Source organism: Pezoporus wallicus, unplaced genomic scaffold, assembly GCF_028554395.1.
Source record: "Pezoporus wallicus isolate ANWC-B61680 ecotype Strahan unplaced genomic scaffold, APGP_CSIRO_Pwel_v1 contig_8542, whole genome shotgun sequence".
Classification (NCBI taxonomy): Eukaryota; Metazoa; Chordata; class Aves; order Psittaciformes; family Psittacidae; genus Pezoporus; species Pezoporus wallicus.
The window spans coordinates 5,388,920-5,411,875 of NW_026640148.1; the positions used below are offsets into that span (position 1 = coordinate 5,388,920).

General features: G+C 38.0%; 1 protein-coding gene across 4 annotated transcripts in view; it reads left to right on the top strand.

The window, feature by feature from the left end:
* Nucleotides 1-20,889, top strand: part of DCP1A (decapping mRNA 1A) — a 34,016-nt gene extending 13,127 nt beyond the window's left edge. For 3 of the 4 annotated variants that reach the window (XM_057417575.1, XM_057417577.1, XM_057417576.1), the window contains 6 exons: nt 3,948-4,086; nt 8,528-8,647; nt 12,639-13,394; nt 16,415-16,480; nt 18,395-18,613; nt 20,060-20,888. In XM_057417575.1, the coding sequence (XP_057273558.1) occupies nt 3,948-4,086; nt 8,528-8,647; nt 12,639-13,394; nt 16,415-16,480; nt 18,395-18,613; nt 20,060-20,140 (1,381 nt within the window). In that variant the 3' untranslated portion in view covers nt 20,141-20,888. Of the gene's footprint in view, nt 1-3,947; nt 4,087-8,527; nt 8,648-12,638; nt 13,395-16,414; nt 16,481-18,394; nt 18,614-20,059 lie in introns of all 4 variants that reach the window. The other variant, XR_008973240.1, reaches the window with a different exon arrangement.
* The last annotated feature ends 2,067 nt before the right edge of the window (nt 20,890-22,956 follow it).

Consider the following 22,956-nt stretch of genomic DNA (forward strand, 5'->3'; position numbering starts at 1 on the left):
AATAATCTAAGCCTTTTTGTCATCTCCTTTGCAAGCTACTGTAACCTGCGTTTCCTTGGGTTCCTGATACCTGTGTTGCAGCTTTATTGACACAGAGAGGCAGAAGTGCCAAAAGTAGTGTTACTGCTTCACTCCAGTTGATGGCGTAGATATTCGTACGCTCTTGTGACCGTAGCATCTCAGCCCCCTAGAAAGTTTGAGATTACAAATTACCTTGGATGGTTAAAAAGCTGAAATGCATTTTTCAAATGTTAGAACTTTTTATGCTAGGTGTTAGAATGACTGTGGATTACAAGTATCTTTGAAACTGAAATTGGAGCTAATGTATCAAGCAGACTTTGGGGAACATGCATTGAGCTTTGTCACTTCAAACTTATGCAAGTGGATCTAGAGAAATCAAAAGCGTACACTGGATATTGACCAAATATAGACAGTTAAATTTTATTGAGGGGGCTAGGACCTCACTTTAGTATGATTTTTAGTCTTTGCTGCTATTAACTTGGTCAAAAGAGATATTAAGTGACTTTAGCTAGTGTAAGTGCTAGTAATAAGTCTTTCATTATCTGAGCACTTTTTTCATAAAGTCGTCATCATTATTGGATCACCAAATGTCTCAATAATTCTATTTCTTTTTTCCTTTAAAGTTGTGTATTGATTTGGGGGTAACAAAAGTTTTGGTAGAGGCTATTTCTGTACTCGGAAAGGTATTTAGAGTAAGTCTATTTCTTTATATTTGTTGAAAGAGCACTGTAGAATGAAATCACACTTCGTTTGGTACCATACATGTTATAGCTTCTGAGTATTTAATGGTTCATATTGGAGAAAATGAAATGAAGTAGTTGCACACTACTGTAGGATGGAAAAGCTGCACTTTTGAGGCTGCTGTTAGAAACTTGCTGAAAAGTGGATTGATACAATTTTGCTGACATCAGTTTCCACAAACATCAAGCTTTTCCTCCCCCAAGATGTGTAGAGGCAGTCAGAAGAAAGGTAAAAATGCTGATGCTTTTGTTGCTTCTCTATGCGAGGGAGGCTGAAATTGCAGGAATTATTTCATCCTGGGATGAAAGATGTGTTTCAGAAAACTTAAAATATACTCTTAATAGAATAAAATGGAATCTTAGAGAAGAAAAGCTTCATTTCAGCACATGGTAGCAGGCTGCATCAGGCTTAGTTCAGTATGTTTTGAAATAAATATTTACATTGTCTTCCAAGAGCATTAATTTTGTTCCATAATTTTGTCTTAGGTGGAAAAACGGTTTTTCGCCCTGTTGTTTAGGTGGGGGGTTTATTACTAATAGGAAAGAGTACTGCCTATTGTACCTCTGAGCTTCAAAAACACAACCATATAAGGCTTCGAGGAGATTTGTACCCTTTTTCCTGCAGCTTAACTTGTCCTTATTGTGCCAGACTGAGTTAACAAGATTGCAGACCATCCGTTTATATTTTGGTGGCTTATCTTTCAAAAGAAAAGTAAGTTAATGTTCGTAGGCTTTGCAATCACAGACTTCAGTTCTCACATTCTCTCTCTTTCTCCTGCTCTGCCTACCCCACTCTCTTCAGTGAGGTTGTGGCAGGTATATTTTCAATGCTGTAACTTCATATATTCTTACACAAATGGTTACAGCAGTGACTGTATCCCTGGAGGAATGCGTGCCTCTTCCACTGCCGGATATAATGGAAGGAAACAGCAGGCCTTGCTTAAAAAAGATGTAATCCTGGATTGTGTAGAGAGCATGCTCAGTGTACAGATTTGCATTAGTTGACTTTTTCCCCAGCAAAGGTTTTTGATTTACAGAACTTTTTTCTTAAAAAAAAAAAATCTAGAATTTTCTGAAATTAAAAATATAATGGGAGTCATTAAACTCCTGACTTCAAAAGGAATTAAGTTGGGTCAAGGTGATTGTTTGAGGGATGAGCATTCTGGATGCAGTAGGACAGAAACTAGGGTTTTCAGATCTTTGTGAAACTATTGCATTCTGATGTGTAAATTCATAGTGGGGTTTATAGGTTAGTTTACAGGCTTGTTTTACTGTGTTTCAAGAGTCAGACCCAAACTGGCTTCTGAGATACAGGCAGCAAGCTAAAAGTGGGACAGTATTGCAGGGAGTTTTGGGGGTTTAGTGTTACACATTTACCCCATCACCACCATCTGACTGTAACCTGCACAAGACAGAAGATGAAGAGCTATTAGACACTTTATCTGCATGAGAGGATAATCTGTTCTTAAAAAAAGAATTTTACTTTTAACTGGGGTACTTATTTTCCTCATACAGTTATGCCAACACTTAAAACCTCAGTAAAGTATTCTGGTATTCTCTTACCTTGCTCTTTCTCACCCCTAGTTTTGGAGTTGAGTTTAGACAGGTCCTAAGTCAGGGCTGTATGATGGCGTGGGGTGCTGGAACAAAATGTTCTCTCAGGGTGTCACCATAGAAACATTTGTAGTGTTGAGCTGCTTCATCCAAACGAGCACATACTGCAGTTCGTAGAAATTGTCAAGACACTGTAGATTGGCCTGCCTATTCTGAGTAACCATTTGCAGGTGAATGCTTGCTTACAGACAGAAAAAGCTGTGCTAATAATGAGAAGCTGGTTAAATAAGCACCTGGTATGATTTAAAATTTTCAAAGTAATTTTGAAGATGGGTTGAATTATTAGAAGCCGAATCCAGCCCTTCTTCAAATAAACACAGCTGAACTGTAGTGATGTGAAGAGGTTTGGTTGCTAGAAAACTGAAAAGAAACTTGCAAAACCTTTTTTTTTTCCCCAGAAATGGCAACATAGAGGTACATATAAATATCTAATCTCAGTCTCCCAAATCTACAGTTTGTCCTGAATCTGAACTGACCCAAAGAAACTGGAGGCTGGAATGATTGGCACTTTCTGTGATTGTTATGATGGCACCTTTTGGCTCCCCCATCAGCCATTAGTTCCACAGCTTGAGAAGTCTGAAGTGCCATGCCAGCTCCAGAGCTCTGCCCTGTTTACAGTGCTTGTTTTTTCTTAACATATTTCATTAATGCAGGCTTAAAAAAAGAAGGGATTACAGGCTGGTGTGTGTTTATTTCAAGAGGATAAGCTTTAGTGCATTGCACAACTGTGTATATCTTGTGAATTGCGAATGGATTAGGAGTAGAAGTATATGCTGCCTTTACTTTTATTAGGGAAATGTACCAGGTATACATCTTCTTGCATGTCTTAACCATCTTTTAAATTGAAGGGGTTTGATACTTGAGGCAGGTAGGGGTGGAGTAGAAATCGTGAATGAACTGTAGGCACCAAAGGCCAGAGGAAAGGATGTGTTGTAGACCTGCAGGTAATTTGAATGACAGCAGTTAAAGAAGAAAATGGTTTGTTGTTCTTCCCGGAGCCTTAAGTGTGGTAGTAAGGGTTAACTTGGTTTAAGCCTCCTTGCTGGCTGGCTCCAGAGACATCTGGTGTGAGCCAGCTCTCTTCTTTACCACTGTCTTTGTGGTGTTGTATAATGGTAGGCCTTGTCCTGAATCAGAACTGTGTTGTAATTGATTTTGTTGAATAACATGGCTTGACTTGGCTAAATATGGAAAAAATCATGTTGAGAAGTAAGTCTGTGGTATAATACATGTGCTCTTTGTATATTGTATGCTTGGATGTCCACATATTTTATTGTGAAAATGTCTAAACATGACAGCTTCACAGAAGCAGTATTTACTGTAGGCAAACTCTCGTGAGAGACAGACCCATACTGTCTGCATTGGAGATAAATCGTACAGACCATTTGATGACTTGTATAAAAGTTGTAGCAAATGAAAACCTGCGTAACTTTGGACATCTATGCGTTAGACTTTTATTCAGGCAGAACAAAATGTGTTAATAAGCTGGAAGTACATTTTTCTTTACTGCTTTTTGCAAGATGTTAATTCAAGATAAAATTCTGAAATTATGTTTCTTCTTTGCTGCTACAGAGTGGTACAACAAGAAGCTCAGAGATCACAACAAGTTTCCCAGGACAGAAAAAGTCCTACCAGAACCAATGGCTGCAATGAAAACAAGTCCATTGACATCCTGGAAATGCTTAGTAAAGCCAAGGATGAATATGAACGAGTAAGGAAATGTCTTATTCCCCCCCTTTTCTTTCTTTTCCCTTAACCTTACAAACAACTAAAACCACTACTTCTGCTTCTGAATAAGAGGTTTAGGACATCATATGCAGTGCACTGTAGTAGTGTTCCCTGTGATTTCGTGAGAGCGAAATGATAGAGAATAAATCTCTCTTGTCCTATGAAACACACTCTTATGCAAGATTGCAAAGTAATACACCTTATCTCTAATTTAATGACCCCTGAATTGCCCCCTTTTTTGGGGGTGGAGGAGAAATACTGTTTTAAAAATGGATACCTGGAGACGCAGACAGAACAAAATGCTTCTTGAAAACAGCTGTGTGGACTGCTTCATGTCAGTACTCATCTACTGTCTTGTTTTGTGAGTTTGTTGTCAAAGAAAACATGAAAGATTAGGTATCTGTGACACTGCAGATGTTCAGTACCACTGACCACCTCTGCTTTTGTCAGCCACTATAAGAAACATTAAAATAAGGAATTTCAAGATGACAACGTGGGTTTTCATTTTTTCCTGCATACTGAATGTCACCGGAGGAGATCCGCTGTGATTCATGCCATAATGGAGAGCATTCGTTGAGCTGCACCCTAAAATGTTTTGGCAAGTTGAATAATATAACAGAAGCCCAGAAACTTTGTGAACTATCCCCTGCCTGTGACACAAGCACTGATGTAGAATGACTTAGAGAGAAGGGATGGTATGGGGAAAAATTCATGTTTTAAAACAGTGTGGGACTTGTATGAATTATTAAGCCTATCTGGAAACTAGTTTTTAACATTATCAGCTGCGTTTTGTTTAGGGAGCAGGTATTCTCTGCTCTTGTTTCAGTAGCCTTCTTTTAAGATGGATGTCTTGTTCCCTCCTTCAAGTACACTATCCTAGGAAAGAGTCTCTGATTTCAGGCAAGATAGGTTGAATGTCCATCATGTGATCCAAATTTTTTTTCTGGGAATAGAAAAAACAATTGTACCCAACAGTGTGTCTCTCTTCTTAGTCTCAAAAGACATCTTCTAGTATTGGAAATCAGAGATTCATTCATTCAGTGTATTTGTAGACTCTGGTAAGCATATTTTTAATAGCTGTACATGAGGTATAACAGTACTGTTCTGCTGTCCTTCTGTTCCCCAGTTGACTGCTTCTCTCCTCTGTGTCTGCTATTTTAATGAATTAATTGACTTCAGAAGGATGAGTCTGGTATCTTTAGCTAGTGCTAAATTCACAGATTTACGTAATGGAGAGTATTAGTTCTCTTAGGAAAGAGCTACTGTGTGTAGTCTTAGGACCAAATTCATACATCCAGGCAATATGAGGGAGGAAAAAAGGAAACAAGGATTCTGAACATGCCTTTCCCTGAGTATAATAATGCAAGAATGTGCAATAGCAAAATAATGTATGAGTATGACGTTGCAGAACCGTGGTGTGGGGTTTGGTGTCTGTTCTGGTGGGCAAGAGTTGGCACGAGTGTAGTGCTTGATTCCTTACAGAAGTCTCTTGTGCAGCAGTTCCTTTGAGTACTTGAGGTTTGAGTCTTTGTAGGATTCGAGATTGTCAAAGGAGAAAAGAAGAAATGTGTGGATTAAGCTTTGCATGAACCAATTTTAATTTGTCACTTTCTGATGTAGGTTGAGGGCAGGTAAACGTGACAAACCAGTGTGTGACCTGAGCTAGATAGTAGCTTCTGAAAATCAATGATGTGTGTTTAAAATGCTTTAAATACAAAATTAAAAAAAAAAACAAAAAAAAAACAAAACCAAATGCTTTTGATTCTCTGAGCCTCAGTGCTGTTCAGGGAGATATTGTCTTTGTACAAAGGCCAGCGTCGTGGAAGGAGCAGCTTTTGTAAGGGCACAAGGAAACATCAAAACCTGAATGACTCATCTTTGTGTTGTATCAACTGTGATAGGTTTGAAATAGTTGGAGGCTTTTCCACACCACAGGAACTCCTTGTTTTGGTAGTGCCCTCTTAGGCTGTGGTGAAGCCTTCCTCCCTCTTTGTCCTTGTAGTATTGGATAACACGTTTCCAACAGATGGCTCTTAAAAATGACTTGAGCTATTCCTGCTTCTCCTCTCCAGTTCTGAGGTCTTTTCCATGTGAGGGCACTGAAAAGCTTTTGCTAGAAATATAGTTCTGAAGTATCATGTTTGAATCTCACTACACAAATACAGATAAACAGGCAATGGTATACAGATTTTGTGGTGTAATACAGTAGGGAAATCTGCAGGGCATGGACTACAGCAGAGCTGCTGTATAACTGGGGGGTTTGTGTCTTGGTCTTCATTTGTTGGTGGGTGTGTTTGTTTCCTGATGCTTTAGAACATCAGAGAAACTAGAATAATTACTTAATTTTCTTTTTGTGTAAACTGAATCTGTTCCAACGTAATCCCATGGCCTATGACTGTAGTTATGTAGAAGTTGCCAGGTAAACAGAATTGCATGATGTTGGTCATATTTCAAGCAAACTTCTTTGGAGGAATGTTCTGTTGATCACCTCAGCTTTAGCAACAAACTTCTGGCACGGTAATTTTGGAATTCCTTGTAGCCAGAGTATGTCAATGTTAACTTAAGTAACCAACTTGCTTTGAAGATGGCTTTGAGAGACCTTTCCTGTCTTGATTTTTTTATTACTATTTTACAGCAGTCAGTAATTATGCATGAATTTGTATTTAGGAGTAGAAAGTATTTATCTGCCTGGTACATTTCCAGATGGATCATACAGTAATCCTTGTGTGTAGCCCACATGTGATTGGCAGACTGTCGGCATGAGAGAGGGGCACAGAGAGTAAAAGAGATTTATGAAGGTCTGAGTGATTTAATCTAGGGTTCCAAAACAGTTTAATCCTTCAAGTACTCACTACATCAAGTCCATATGTGAAAATGAATGAATTCTGAGATTTACTTTTTTTTTTAAGAGGTGAATGGATGCTTTTTATAGTGCAGTGTTTTGTGAATGTGTTTCAGAATGAGCACAGAAACATACTGCAGCGCCTCCTCTAGTGAAACGAAAACTATGCTTGTTTTTTGGGGGGTTTTTTGTTTTTGTGTGTGTGTGACCACAAGCCATCTGGCAGTTCAGGCACAAAGGGCTTTGACCTTCAGGTCAGTGACTAAAAGCCAGAAAGATGAAGTTGCTTCTCATCCCTGTCCCTGAATCACAGCACATAGTCTTGAATTTTGTATTTATTGTTTTCAATTAGAAACTGAAAACAAAAGAGTAATAAAGTTCAGTTTGGTTTTTAACTTGTTGGTAAAAGTTTAGTTCCTATTTTGTTGCTGTAAGCAACCAGAGCAATCATGGTGTCTTATGCTAATGTTCAGCTGTATCAGGTGCGTAAGCTGTAGTTTACCTATTGAAAGCTTGACAGTTCTACAGTTTGGCTGTTTTCACTGGTGATTGAAACTGTAATACAATTTTTGTGCTTGTTTATGTGTATATTTATTAAAGATTAAAGTCAACTTGATCTGTAAACATAGTTTGTTACAATGTAGCTCGTCTGGTTTCACCTTGTTCACAGAAAACCAAATTAGCACTTTCTGAAAATGCATGTGCATGGTTAATTACAGCCTGTGGAATTAAGTTGGTGACAGGCTCTTTTCCCAACCACTCAGGATGATTTCTGAAAGGATTTTTTTTGTTAAGCTTTTCTAGTTGGGGTTCTTGAATTAATGAAGTGTAGCAAACTTCCTCATTAGCAGCTACTGCAGATACAGGATGTAGAAAAGCCTGCCTTTTGTATATCATTTTCCTTCTTGGCCAAGGAAGTATGACACCAGTTGTCATTTTTTTCATTTGTAATATAAAGTAAAAGCTTTATGACAACATACTAAATGGTGGATGGCTTTCTATAAGCTTTGTTTCCTAAAATTCATGAATTCTGCAGTGTCTTACAGACTATGTACAGAGTACTGATTTCTGTATTTCAAAGTGTCATGTGAACAGGATTGCAGTAGTGGGTAAATGTGGACTTAAAGTCATGAAGATAGGCTGAGAAAGTTGGGGCTGTTCAGCCTGGAGAAGAGAAGGCTGCTTGGAGACCTCATAGCAGCCTTCCAGTATCTGAAGGGGGCCTGTAAGGATGTTGGGGAGGGACTCTTTGTTAGGGACTGTAGTGATAGGACAAGGGGTAACGGGTTAAAACTTTAACAGGGAAAGTTCAGGTTGGATATAAGGAGGAAGTTTTTTACTGTGAGGGTGGTGAGGCACTGGAATGGGTTGCCCAAGGAAGTTGTGAATGCTCCATCCCTGGCAGTGTTCAAGGCCAGGTTCGACAGAACCTTAGGTGACATGGTTTAGTGTGAGGTGTCCCTGCCCATGGCAGAGGGGGGTTGGAACTTAATGATTTTAAGGTCCTTTCAAACCCTAACTATTCTGTGATTCCATGTATTTGTGTTAATTCCCCCCCCCCCTTTTTTTTTTTAACCCACAGAATCAGAATAATGATTTAAGTATTGTATCAAGTTCTGGAATGCAACAAAATGCAAATCCTCCAAAGCCAGAAAGCACAGAGCCTTCAGAACAGAAAACATCAAAACAAGTGCAAGAGCAGGTGAGTGCCATCCAGCCATAAAAAAGGTGCTTTTTTAATATATATATATATATTTTCTTTTTAATTTATAAAAAATAAACTAATATGTTTGGAGGCTGTTAGTATCCTGAATTCTGTCTTTTTGAGTTAGCATTTAAAAATATAAGGTTCTGTCCACATTACTGTGAATATCTGAGTTTATATGGGCTAACTTGGATGCTGGAAGAAGTCAGTCCATGGTAATGTGCAGGATCACTTGCAGAGCCAGGAGACAAGAAAAAATTCTCTGCCACATTATTGAACTGAACGTGGCATCAATTGCAGTCTTTTACATGTGAACTTAAGCCCTGTTTTCTCACATCTGAGACATAAGGTTTGTCTCTGCTGCCTTCAAAGGTGCTTTCAAAGCTGCAGTCCTGTTAACTTGAATCAACAGCGAATTGTTAACCAAGAAATAGTTTCAGTCATGGCAGCACCAAATTCTCATTGGTGTAACTGAAAGTGTATTTATCTGTCTTCTCCCAGACTTCTGTAGCTTGCATTGAACCTTTGCTTGTGTGAGTTTGGTAGTGGGATCAGTTGGCTTGGCTGATTCCTTCACGCTTGGATTGTGGAAAAAGTGTGTGTTGTTTTGCTTTGGAGTTTGTTGTTTTGTTAGTGGCAGGGAAATAATGTTGTTTTTTTTCCGATATTAAGAACTTTCTGACAGTATATTCCTTCCTCTGCAGGAAGGGAAATACTGTTTAAAAAAAAAGAAATAAAAAAACTTAGCGTTGTTGGGGAGATATGTTGCTCAAATTGTAGTAATACGGTGTTGAGATTTCTTTCAGATAAGTGTTACAGAAAACATGTTGAATTAGCATGTATCCAGATATCTACAAATTCTAAAGCGTGGTGTTACTACTGTAATTAAAGTTTAAACCACAGTAAAAATGCTAGTGAAATAAAACTCTGCTTCAGGTAAATGTTGTTTATCAACCTTGGGAAACTTGTTTAAAAAATACTCGGTATCATTGCTGGAGTGGCAGTGATGATTCAAGTTCAGTATCTGGCTCCATTTTCTAGGAAGCATTTCTGACCAAGGAAGCTGTAGCTTCATACACGACTTCTTAGAGATAAATGTAGGAAAAAAAACCTTATGCAATAACCAAATTTTCTGTAACATGCAAGTATCCTGGCCCTGCCTACAGTGACACCCAGTGGGCACAGGTAGGTCAGTAGTGGTTCTCAGGAAAACTCCTCTTCAGTAAGCTGCAAGGCCTGCCATAGTTTACTGTTGTTTCTGATGTAATAAACCACTGTGTCTGAAAAATGTCCTATGAAAATATGTGCAACCTCACATTTAGTATTGTAAACGAAATACTTACTTTGTGGTAGTAATAATTTCTAGCACAGTTTACGGTGAGGGTGTGGGCAGCAGGAATCTGTTTTAGGGAATGAGGTGGTAACAGTTAAGAGATTAAAGTAAGGGGTGGGGAGTTTGCTGGGGGTTATTTGCTGTCACAGTCCCCTCTACCCCCACAGCAGCACCTCTGCTCTTGGATCAGTGTAAGTGAGAGACTGAGCCCCTGGCAGCCAGCTCAGCTTACTGCATGCCTGCTCTGGAGACCTGCAGCAGGGTCACCTGAGTCTTTGATTTAGAAGATGCTTTCTTTTGGGTCACTCCATGTAGACAGAAAGCAATCAGCTGAAGTGCCCCACCTGACAGCACATGAAGTTGCAGAACAGAAATCAAACAACTAGTAAAGGAAAAACTGGAAAGAGAAATTGCTCTCAAGTAGTTAAAAGGGAAATAGTAAATTTATAGAACAGGTAAAATGGAATATTTTTAGTTCTGTTGACCTAATTAAAATAATAGCTGCAGAGATATTGGTAAAATTTAATTGGTAACATAACTGATAAATTCTTTAAGCTAGTTAGCTGGGTTCAAATATATCGCAAATGTGTTTGATCTTAATCACATATTTAATAACATGAACAACTGGAGGACTACTGGAAAAACAGTAACAACTGTTAAAGGACTACTGTAAACATACAGTTTTTCATCTAATTGAAACAAGTGACCAGTGAAATTAAGTAATAGTATTTGTAGATAAGTACTGCGAGATTCTCAAACTCCTGCACTCAAAATGTCCCACTTGGCATGTCGAATGACTAACTTAATCTCATGCTAAAGATATCACAGATCTGGAAATAAAAAATTAGTGTCTCTTCTGTGATAATCTCAAGTTTGAACTTGGCAGTTCAAAATGAAAACTGGTTGTATCATGAGACATTTTTGTGCCAGCAATCAGCAAAACTGAAACAGAACATCATGAAGTGCCAGCTCTGACTGTTAATTTGTGTTTCAATGTATCTGAAATGATTTCTGGAGAAGCCCTCTGACTAGCACTCTGCTCCTATCAAATAAACTGATTGTGTTGCCTTTTTGCAGCCCTAGCTGAAAGGGTCTTCATAACACTGAGCTGATGATACACTCAAAGTACACCTCAGCTAAAGATGGGGCAGGCAAAAGAAGTATTTTATACTTCAGGCTGGAAATTAACTTCATGTTTGAGACTGTATCCACATAAGGGGCTAGTCTGACTTGGATCAGAGCATGGTAGACGTTTCTGTTTATTACTTGATTCTTGTAATTACTGGTAATAAAGGAAAGGTAGTTTTAGATTTTAGATTTTTAGAAAGATAGATTTATCATACTGAAGTGAAAAGCTGAGTATGAAATGAGATGGAATAGTGATTTTTCTCTTAATGGAATCTTTACAGTTGAAGGAGAGGTCTCCAGAACAGTAAGATCAGTGGAAAAAAGAGCAACATTCTAGGAAGAATCCTAACATCATTATCAAGGATTATAAACTACAGAATGTCTCAGCTGCAAAATGAAGTTGGCCTGACTTTAGGCTAGGTAAAAATGAGTAACAGCAATGACAGTATAGATTATTAACCTGTGCAGAAGTCAATGTGATTTCAAGCTCAAGGGTTTCTTTTGTTAAGCTACTTGCATGCAACCTGTACTGCCATACCTTCACTGCTCTTATCTAGTAAAATTAGAGCTAGCATAGCAATGTCATGGTGCAGTAGTTGTCATTGTAAAACAGCATCTTTATTTAGACATACCATCAGAATGCCCTGGAATTGTGCTGCAGGCCATTCAGTCTACTGAACAGAATGTTGTATTTTAGTCCAGCTGTTTTATATAACTTCTGGTCCTGTGCAACCTTTTAAAAGAAGAAAAGGGAAAAATAAAGGGAAATTTTGAGATGAAGGGTGTTAATAGATGTTCTTTTTCTCTTTAGTGAAACACATTTTAAAATATTCTCAGCAAAATATTAAGAAGATAATATCCTTAAAATTAGATATTTTTTTTTAACTATGTTGGTGTAGGCTAGATGTATATTTTTGGGAGATACTGAAGGACTGTTAGATGTAACAATATGTATATATACACATTTTTCAAGGAGATACATATGCATGTGTTCGGGTTAATACACATTCTTTTACCTAGTGCAACATCTGTTGCCATGTTAATGAAAATGGTGAGAACTGTCTAGGCATGTATTGCTAGATGAGCTGTGTGCTTTCAGGTTTCTCTGTTCCTTTGCCATCTTTTAGGCCATTTAGTTATTTCCAGCTCTATAAATTTCATGTGGATTTTGTTCAACACTTATGTTCTTCACCCCCACTGCCCCCAAGGGCCTGTGTAGTTAGGGCTGATAGATGATGGTGGGTGCCATCTTAATGACAGAATCTATGGCCTTTCCCCTTCTTTATATTTCTAGTGCACAGTGCATCCATAGAGGGCTGTAAGAGAAAAACCTTACATAGACAGGATGTTCCTTGTAAATGAAACGGATTTCAAAATCCATGTAAATAGAGCACACTTGATATCCAAACTGTATTTTAAATGCATTTGACCTAGTTGTCTTTCATAGTTTTATTGAAATTGTAACAGTGTGAGATGCACAGTGTTATGTATGTTCCTAAACTGAAAACTTCTTTTTTCTCTTTCTAGCCAAGGCAAAAGCATCTGACTTTGGAGGAACTGTTTGGAACCTCTGTATCAAAGGAACAGCCTGTAGCTCTGTATCCCAATCCAGAGAGAATCGGGAAGTTGCAGACTGATGCCTCTGCCAGAGAGCAGCACAGTTTGTTCTTGCCTTTTTCTTTTGACCAGTCGACAGCAATACAGCAATCATTAGGGAAATCTGAAAGTCCAAGCGTTAAAACCAGTGCCAATCCTTTGAATCAGCCAGAATGTTTAACACCTATGCTAATACCTCCAGCTTCAGTTTCCCAGCCTGATATAAAAAATGTTTCAAGCTATTCAGTTCGTTTAAGCCCTATTCTTAATTCAGCCTCAACAGTGGAAGCTGCCCCTGCTCAGATGCTTCCGGGCCTCAAACAAAACAACAATATAATGCAAGTTATGCAGCAAGCTGCCAAGCAGATATCTCCACTAGTGACTCAGCTGCCATCTGAAGTGAACCATGTTCCACAAAATCTAATGGCTGGCCAAAGTCAGCTTACAGCACCCTTGACGTCAGCAAATACAGGAACTGCCTCAAATACATCCCATACAAGTGTTGATCTTCTCCAGAAACTCAGGTTGACACCACAGCATGACCAAATGCAGCAGCAGTCTCTCGCTAAGACTTCCTTAACACCAAACATCTCTGCCTCAGTTAGCCAGCTTGCAACACCAGAAAGCTTCAAAGAATCTCACAGTAAGCCATCAACCTTGAACAGCAAGATAACCTCTCCCCTTCAGGTATTCTGTGGGCTTTTGTATCCATAAAGCTTTAGACTGTTCTTAGGCTATGTGTTGTTGTTTTTTTTTCCCCTGGAAAATGTGCTGTTATATATTAACCTTTTAAAAATAATTAAGGACTTCCATTGTGGGATATTGATTGAATTGCTAACTTGGAAATCCAGTTCCATTAGTTTTTAGATCATAAGCATCTGCTATCAATGACAGACCTGCCTATAGAGAAGGAGGCTTTTCAAGCTGGTGCTGTTAGGGGATGAATAAGCCCTAAAGAATTCATCTGTACTTGTGCCAGAAAAATACTGTTAAGAACTGATAATCAGAGAAGGGACAGAAAGTTACAGACTGATAAGTGTTAGGAGAGTTGATGCTGTGGATGTCTGGCCTGTACCTTTTTTGAAGGTACAAATGAACAATTTCCTGTTTCTGGTTATTTTGCTTTGGGTGTTCAGTACTCCTCCAATTTCTACCCCCTTCTGCTGGGATACTTGTGGGCTGTTTTGAAATACTGTTGGTTATTTAGTAAAATAGGTCATAAACTGATCTGTCTTAATTGATAACCCTGGTTTACTTTATACTAATATCACTTACAAAGGACCTCTTAAACTTTATTTCTTGGAGGAGAATCTATTGTCTTTGCCTTAATATCAGCCAAAGCAGTAAACTTGCTTTGAGAGACCAAGTGAAAACTTCACTGCTAGTTTGTGAGGTTAATGCCTGTGGCTTTGTTTTATAAATTACTTCCTATTAGTTAGCGTTGCTGTGCTGTATGATTGGCTACCTCAGTAGTAAGGACAATTTTTTTCCCAAAGGAAGTAACTTTCTATAATGCTTTGTTGCATTATTGTTTTATTTTATAGATGTTCATAGAGTCTAAGCCAGTGTTTGATCATGTCTTCTTGCATCTTGGGTACAGTGATAATGCAAGAATAAAATACATAAAACAAAACTACTTACAGCTATATTGGCATGAATTTCCTTGGGTTTATCATTATCCAGTTTTGCTTTGGTTTTAACAACATCTTTGGTAGCCATGTCTGGGTCAGCTGCTGGTATTAATATGGTGATGACTTCCTCATAACAGAAAGCCAATTAAAAGATCAGTTCTTCAGCCTGTAACTTGTCCTAAGTGTTATTATAGAATACCCTGTATTTAAAATGATTTTCTGCCCTCAGAAAAGGGGGAGTTATCACTGTCCTAATGTATAAGAAATGTGTGTGTGTTTATTGTGCTTTCTAATTACCTTATTTCTAATCTACTGCTGTTCCTGACATTTTTCAAGATGGCTGTTACTGGTAGGTGCCAGGATTATTTTACTAGAGATCACCTTTTTGAGATAGCTGCACTGATTGATTTTGTGGAGGGAATACAAATTGCAGAAGTACAAACTGAGCAGCTGTCTTGATCTAGTATTGAAGAACTGTATGTTCTGAGCAGTATTTTTCTTTAGTGTAGTACTAAACCTTGGTACAGATTTAGTGGAAGGTTGTAACATCTTTGAGCAATTGGAAGAACTGGCTGCTTTTATCCATAACTGCCCTTGACTGTGCTTTATTCAACATCTGCTGGAAAGCCTTGAAATGAGTGCTTCGTATGCTAACCCTTGTTTTCTTCCACCATGTCCACTGTGTGCACATATTTTCATTAGACAAAATTCACCATAGTCCAAATATCCTCTCAAACTAGCAAGACTCTTATTAATCTTTAACTCTTAAGAACCCAGCCAGACAGCTTGTTCACTCACTCTCCCCCTTCTTTCCTTCCCCCTATTCCTGGAGGGACAGAGAGGAGAATAGAAAAGAATGCAACTCCCATGGGTTGACATAAGAACAGTTTAGTAACTAAGGTATAACACAAATCACTGCTGCTACCACCAATGATAATAATGATAAAGGATATAACAAGGGAAGAGAATGCAACACCTCAGCACCAGCCGACCAATGACTTGCCCCCCCCCAGCCCAACCGAGCATCGACCGATACCTCCTCCAACCCCACCGTCCCAGCCCTTACGGGTAACTCTCCAGTTACCTCCTGGGCATGACGTGCTGTGGTATGGAATACCTCTTTGGTCAGTTTGGGTCAGGTGCCCTGTCTTTGTTTCCTCTCGGCTTCTCCTCCTCCCTGGCAGAGCATGAGGCTCACAAAGTCCTTAGCCAAACCAAAACGTCTGTGTTATCAGCTCTGTTCCCAGGCCGAAAGTCAAAACACAGCACTGCACCAGCTACCAAGAAGGAAAAAAATGACTCCTACTGAACCCAGGACAGACTTTAAGAAATTGATCTTGTGCTTGCTGACACTTCAAGAAGCTAACTTTATTTTTGTCATTAAGGCCTATCAATTCCCTGAGTGTTTTTCATTGTAGTTCAAGTAAGCTAAGAACTCTTTGTTGCAAAGGGGTTTTTCCAGTTCTGTGTTGCCAAGAGGTATTCCATATGGCTATAACAAGTCCTTTGAAGAATGCCATAGAAATTAAAAGTATCTGATCTACATGACTTTTATTGTATTTTCTGATACTCTAATATTTGAATCTGACCAATGAAATACCTGAATGCTGTTTGCAAAGCTATGAATACTTTTAGCAAAAATCTAGCAGAAAGCAGAATCTGAATTTTTGTAGAGGGATTAAACTCATAGAAAAACTATACTGAACTTAACCTTCCTGGCAATTTACCAAACTGGTTACAGGGTACTCAACTCTTCACTTTTTTTAGGACCTGTTTTGTTCCTAGTTTCAGTGTTTTAATGCTTCGATTATTTTTTTTTTAATTGTAGTGGTGTTTCTTCAGAAGCATTTTGTTATGGCTTTACAGGTTTGCCGTAATACTGAAAGTACAAAATATACATTCAAATATTTTCACTTTTTTCCAACTTTTCATTAATTATATCAGTTCTACAAAATGGAACAGATTACATCTACTGTCTGAAATATGCATTTTTATGCTTTCATAAAAGTAGAGAACCACCCCTGGAAATTGAGCTGTGGATGTTAACCTGTTGATTATGCTTTCTTTTCATTTTAGCCTGTACAACAAAGCAAGGAATCAGAAATATTTCCACAGCCGAAGACTTTGTCTAAAGCAAGTCAAGTAAGTGAATAAATACTTCTGCTAATTGTTTGTTGGTTTTCTTAAATTAAAAAAAAAGGGGGGGGGGGGGAGGTGTGAAACTGTGGTAAGCAGTTGGTATCTTAAGTAGTCATTAGCCTCTGATCATTTTTGAAGTGCTGTTATGAAGCATCAAGCTGCCTTCCTGAAGCAGGTGGGAGTTTCTGTAGCCTTCTGTGAACGAGTACACTTTTTATTGTACGAAAGCTTCTTATTGTTGGTGCTAACGTAGAAATTACAATACATTTTTGATCTGAGTCTTGCATTGAGTTTGCAAGGCTCAGGTAAGGTTAGCTTGCTCAGTCTGAACTGGTTTTATTATCTTAGAAGCAAGCAGTACTAATTCAATAGGGTTTATTAGCCTTAGCCCTATCTTTAGCACCCCAGAGGCATAACATGCAATCCCTGCCTTGCTGTGTCTTTCAGTTTTCCTGAGAAAGCTTGTATTTTATGGAGAAGATACAAAGGGGAAAAAAAAAAAAACAAAACCAATTTCTAAGTGCAAAATTTTCTAATAGCTAGTTTTAGTGATCCAAATACAGGTGTAGCATTATTAGAACTGGCTTTGAATAACAGTTCAAAAATAACTGGTAATAGTCAGGTCTTCAAAAATTGGTTTTAATCACCTTTTAGTTATGTATTCTTTTCAGTATACCGTCTGTAACTTAATTCTGCTTTGTCTTTATCCACCCCCTCCTTTTTCAAGTCTGTTAAATTGCTTCATTGTTGTCCAACTTGCACTACATAAAACCAGTTCTAGTGGCATGCCCAGATCTGATTCTGAAGGCAGTAAAAATAGTCCTGCTTAAAGTAAAAATGCTGTTGTAGCTACCGGCCTGCTCTAAGACAAGCTATACAGTCTGTTTGTGACACAGTAAATAATTACCTAAATAAAAGCATTTTATGTGAATTTCAGAATTTCAAGAAATGTGTATGTTGTATGGTAAACTGCATTTGTGGGTATAAACACGTTGTCTTCAGCTGAAATTTCATGCTGTAAGTCTTCACAGTTTTGACTATAACAAAATCAATTTGGTAGTTCGGCTGTTGTTGCTGTTATATACACATTAACTTTAGATGGCTTTGCACTTTTTAATTCAAAAGCTTTTTGATTATGTAAGGGAAGCTCTTTTCTGTATTAAATATCTATGTATCACATTCAGTCTTGATTTCTTTTGAATGAATAATAATTGCAGTTATTAGGAAATGTGAGAGTTGCTCAAAGGTACTGTTTATTCATGTCCACTTTATGCAAATGTAGTATTTCTCATGCATTTGCAATTTATGCTTAAAAGGAGATGTGGTAAGGGCATTGTGTGGATATCTGTAATGAAATGTACACAAACCTGTGGAAGAATGAGGAAGGAAAATGGTCCTCAGAATATTTGTGTTCCCCCTCCCCACATGGGAAAAGGTACTTAGAATGAGAAGGTTTTGGTGTACTCCAAATGACTTCATTTAAGTATCTTTGAGATACTTTACTTCAATTTGTAAGTTTATGGACATATGGGAAGCAGGACTGGACTTTCTATAAACTCCTAAGGAAATAATAACCTGCAAAACAACCAAAGGCTCCTTTTATTGCCAAGATGAAAAGCTCATCTTTTATTCAGTGTGTTCATGTTTCAAAATTCCTGGGAGGTAGTAACCACATGAGGAGGAAGGAGACTGTAGACAAGAATATTAAAGACTTGTTACCTTCTTCAGCTTTTAAAATAAGAATTACTAGTGATAGCGATCTTCATAGGTAGTTATTCATGAAAAGCAGCTATGCAGTAGTATCTGACTAAAAATTATTGCCTACAATTTGTTACCTGTATGCTTGTCTCTCTGCCCTTTATAACTGCATTCATTCATACTGGACACAGTGCTTATTAATTTTCTGTTCTTTTGCAGGTTGCACCTCCACAGTTTGTTACAGCTACAACTACAGTAACGCCTTCAATCCTCTTGTCTCCTAGTGTTTTTCAGCAATCAGCTACAAAACCTACAGAAGTGGAGAATAAAGCCAGTTCTTCTTCACCTTTAACACTTGGAACAACAGACATTCAGCCTATACCTCCCACTGTTCTCAGCAGGTCTCAGCTTCAAGAAGCATTGATACATCTAATAAAGGTCCGGTCTTTATAGAGCTCAATTTCTGAGGGACGGGGTTCTAAGTGCAGTAGCCAGTCCTGAGAAATTCTGTACCCCAAATAACTCATTTTGCCCTGAAACATCACAGTTCTTCCTTACTGTTGAAAGGGGTATATTACTCCACACTGTGCACATAGTATAGCACAGCTTGCTCATTTTGGTGGTAAGATGGAAGACTTAATAGGAAAGGGCTGCACAAGTGAGGAAAAAGTTGTGCTGGCAGAAGCCCTAGTATGGAGTTGGGTTGGTTTTGTTGTCTTTGTAAGTGTTCCTTGCTTTCCCAAGGAAGACTTTCCTGCTTCCAACTCCCTAGATCTGTTCCTGATTTTTACCTGAAGTATGTGTCCTTGAAATGGAAATTGCAGAGGTCTAGTTCTGTTTCTAGGGACTCAGAAGTTCAGCTGAATTAGATCTGTAATGTGAGTAGCCATGTATTGAGATTATTCTGACCTGTGATGTTATGGTGAAGTTGCCATGAATGATAAACTTTAACTCCGGATTTAACTTTTAACTTTGTTAACTGGGAATTCTCTTGCCCCCTCCACACTGATGTTAGAGCTTACACCCAAAACCCAAGTCTAAAAATAACAGTATCTTCCCAGTCATTAAGTTATTCATAACCTTTTTGTATATTGGTGTGTATGGCTGTTTGTTTTTTAACTCTTTAAAGACTTCAGCTAGCTTCCTTCTAAGTCTTGGAGCTGAGCTCAGCTGCTGGAAATACTCTTGTTAGAGACGTAGCACACTGATTCTCACCCAGTAGTCTGAAGAACATCACTAGCAACTTTAGAGAGAAAATTGGAATATATGTCTCCAGTCTTCTCTATATATAGAGATAGCTGAATGAAGACCAGAATACATGTACCCTGCAGTATGGGAGTGCTTGCGCAGTGCTCCAGGCAGGATACCAGTTTTGCTGTGCAGATCTTCTGAAAAGAGTATTACATCTTCAAGTTAACTGCTTAGATACTAGTTTTTAAAATTTGTCATTTGAAATATTGTTACATATTGTCTATAGCTTAATCTAATTCACTTCCCAGTCATGCTGGTCTGATGACAGAAATAACATTACTTCTGACACTCAGGCAGACTTTATCTGGGAGCCTGTACACAGGATGGAATTCCCTGTGTCTAAGACTAACGCTTGGACTCAGGAGGGAGGTGAAATTACATGGCCAAGGCTGACCTAGTGACCCCTGGTTTGCTTGGGTGAGCATCCAGTGTGCTTGGTGAACTCTTTAGCTGTCTTACCACCTTCATGGTTCAAAGTCTTTATGTTGTCAAAAGAGCACTGCCTTTTGTACAAATATGCAGCTAGTTTATCTCTCATCACTACGAAGAATCCTAATGCACTACTTAAATGGCATTAATTTAAACTTTCTTTTCACCTTTTAACTAATGTTTCTAATGTTTTTTCTCCTGCAGAATGATTCCCGTTTTCTGAGCACTATACATGAAGTCTACTTGCAAGTCCTAACCAAGAATACGGACAACATTAAGCTATAATTGAAGCTAAATCTACTTAAAATATATCAGTTTTAGAAACTAATATGCCTCAAGTATAAAACTAATATTTTTGTAAGAGAATATTTACTTTTCAGTGTCTTGAATTTGAACCTCTTAGGAAAGACTATTCCTTAAATACTTATGAAAATAATGTTCTCAGAAGTGATATGGAGGTTTTCACTGTGATCGTCACCAGCAAACCTTTTCCTTTTTTTTTTTTTTTTCAACTTTATGTTTTCTTAACTGGGGAGGGGACTTAAGTTGCATTTGAGCTATCATTAGCATTAAGTGAATGTGCAAATGTTTGCTCTGGCTTTCATTCCTAGCTGTGTTCACTGTCCAAGGAATACAGACTCAGTGCTATTTAAACCAGCAGATAGTACAGTACACTGCACAACATTGGAACAAAATTCAGTTATGGGAACCTAGTTGCAGTTTGAAGGACTGAGGGAAAACAGAGCAAAATGCCTTGAGATGAAGTTGGCAGGTATAGGGAAGGAATGGATATGGAAGGCAGGCCTTTGGAGCTGAATCTTTAATTAAAAGTTTAAAAATGTGATTTGCTGAATACATTGACAGTCTCTACCTAATGCACATATTTATCTTTTAAATATTCCATTAATCTTATTTGCTTTGGCATTGCTGACATTAAACAGGTATCCAACTGAATGAGGCCACTTTCTTTAAAAAGGCAAAATTTGAAATATGCAAAATCCTCAGTGATTGTATCATAATTTTTATTTTTTTTTTTTAAGCAACGGAGCAGTTCTGTTGGGTGGTGAAGTTCTCTTGTTTCACGTTTATAGTTAAGAGAGAACCACTGGAAAACCCTCTTCCCCTTTTGCAGTGTTTGATACAATTGAAATACTTTGTTTCCCTTTTAGCTTAAGGATGGACCATGTCATAGTTGGCTTTCATTCCTCAGTTGTGTTGGAACTGCAGTATTCAAACTGCAGATGGGGAACAAATGCATGCTTTTCTTCTGTTGCCTTCTCCCCAGATTGTTAGTGTACACTTCATAGTCTGAAGTTTCTCTAATTAAAATGTTACTTCTACAGGTATGTGATTTAGTAATTCCCTATTCACTAACATACGAACTTAACTGGGTACTTTCCCACTTGAAGTCAGAAAATTTCTGATAGTTTCTTTTGCTGCTCTGGTGGTTTACTCATGGCCTCTCTTTATTTCTTGAAGGCATGCAAAGGTAATTAATAAGACTTCAGCAATAGTAGTTTTAAAGAATGCTTTTTCCAGTAGAAAGGTTTTGGTTTATTGAGTAAAAACTTAATATGTAGTGAGTTATAATGCACTGCTTCTTTCTTCTCCCTCAAGCACTATTGCAATATCAAGAAAAAGATTGTTTGGCTCCTTACAACATGTATGTGTGTATATATCCCATGGATTAGTTAATGTTGACATAGTCAAGGTGCATGGTCATTTCATTGGAAGCTTGTAATTGAGCTTTAATTGTGACTTGTTCACATATCTGTATGCTTTAGATTCAACAAATATTTACAATTTTATGTATTTGATCTATTTTAGGTTTTTTTCATAGCTTTTTAGTGGAAAATATATTTTGTTTAGCAATACCTGCCTTCTGAAAAGCTAATCTCAGCCTCTGAGTTCAGTGTTTCCAGTTAAAATATGTTAAGAAAATGTGCAAGATTCAGGGAAATATGCTAATGTCATGCACATTCATCAAGAATTATATTGGCTTTAATGGTAGCATTTCAATTCAGCAATATAAACTCTGCCTTGGTAAGGAAGATAGGAGCTTCCTGCATAAATTCTAGAGGTATAATACTGTGTATGCACATAAACAGTGAGACTCGAATGAGACCTAAATTAATTCGTTTTGTTGGGCTTTTTAGGAAAAGTTTTGCTAAAAGGGACACACCAATGAGCAGTTCCTCTAAACAAAAATGGATAGCCTAAACCAAATAAAGAGTTGCTTTTTCTCTGGGTTTAGGCAAAGATGAAGTCCATAATTCTCACTTCTTATGGACAGCTTCCAGTTTCTTCAGAGGAAGATTTGATAACAGCTTGTAAGAATAGACATACTGGAAGCTGATAGTGCATATCTGTACTGTTTGCTAAATGCAGTCGTATCCAAAGATATATAGAGATGATAGGAAGGAGTTGTATTTTGAGTTCTTCAGTCAAGTACAGTTGACAGAAGTAATACTGTGTGGAGTAGCAGTGCTGTTACAGAAATTTGACTCCACTTTGAATATCCTTGATTTGTTTCCAGCTGTCCACCAACCCCCACAAGCAGTTGGCAGATCCTTACTTTACCTTGTAGTCTACTGTTAGCAATACATTATTGGTTTACTTCCCTTCAGTTTTTAAAATGAATTAGAAAAGAAACAGTTGAAATCATAGTCCCTTAAGCATTTTTACTGCAAGCAAACCTGTTTGTCTCAAACACTTGCACACGTTTGTTCTATCCTCTCATTGTGTAGCCAGCAGGCACCATAACCAGCCAAGGTGCCATCCAGTACATTGCAGAGACTGATGGCAAGTGCCAGGGCAGTGGGTTTAACAGATAAACCTCTTTAAAAGTTGCATTGTAAAACAGAAGCTCAGCTACCCTGTAAAATTTGAATATATTTTTTAAAATGTGGACTGTTATTTTTTTCCCTGATTAACTTTTTGCATAAATCTAAAATTGCAGCTTGTTGAAAGTGCTTAATTCATGTTATCCTCACATAGGGATAACAGTGTGTAGCAAGTTGTTGCCATGGGTCATCACAGGAAATAACTGTGACCATTTTCAAGTTGTTTTTTTTGGGGGTGTATTTTTGTTTGGGTTGGGT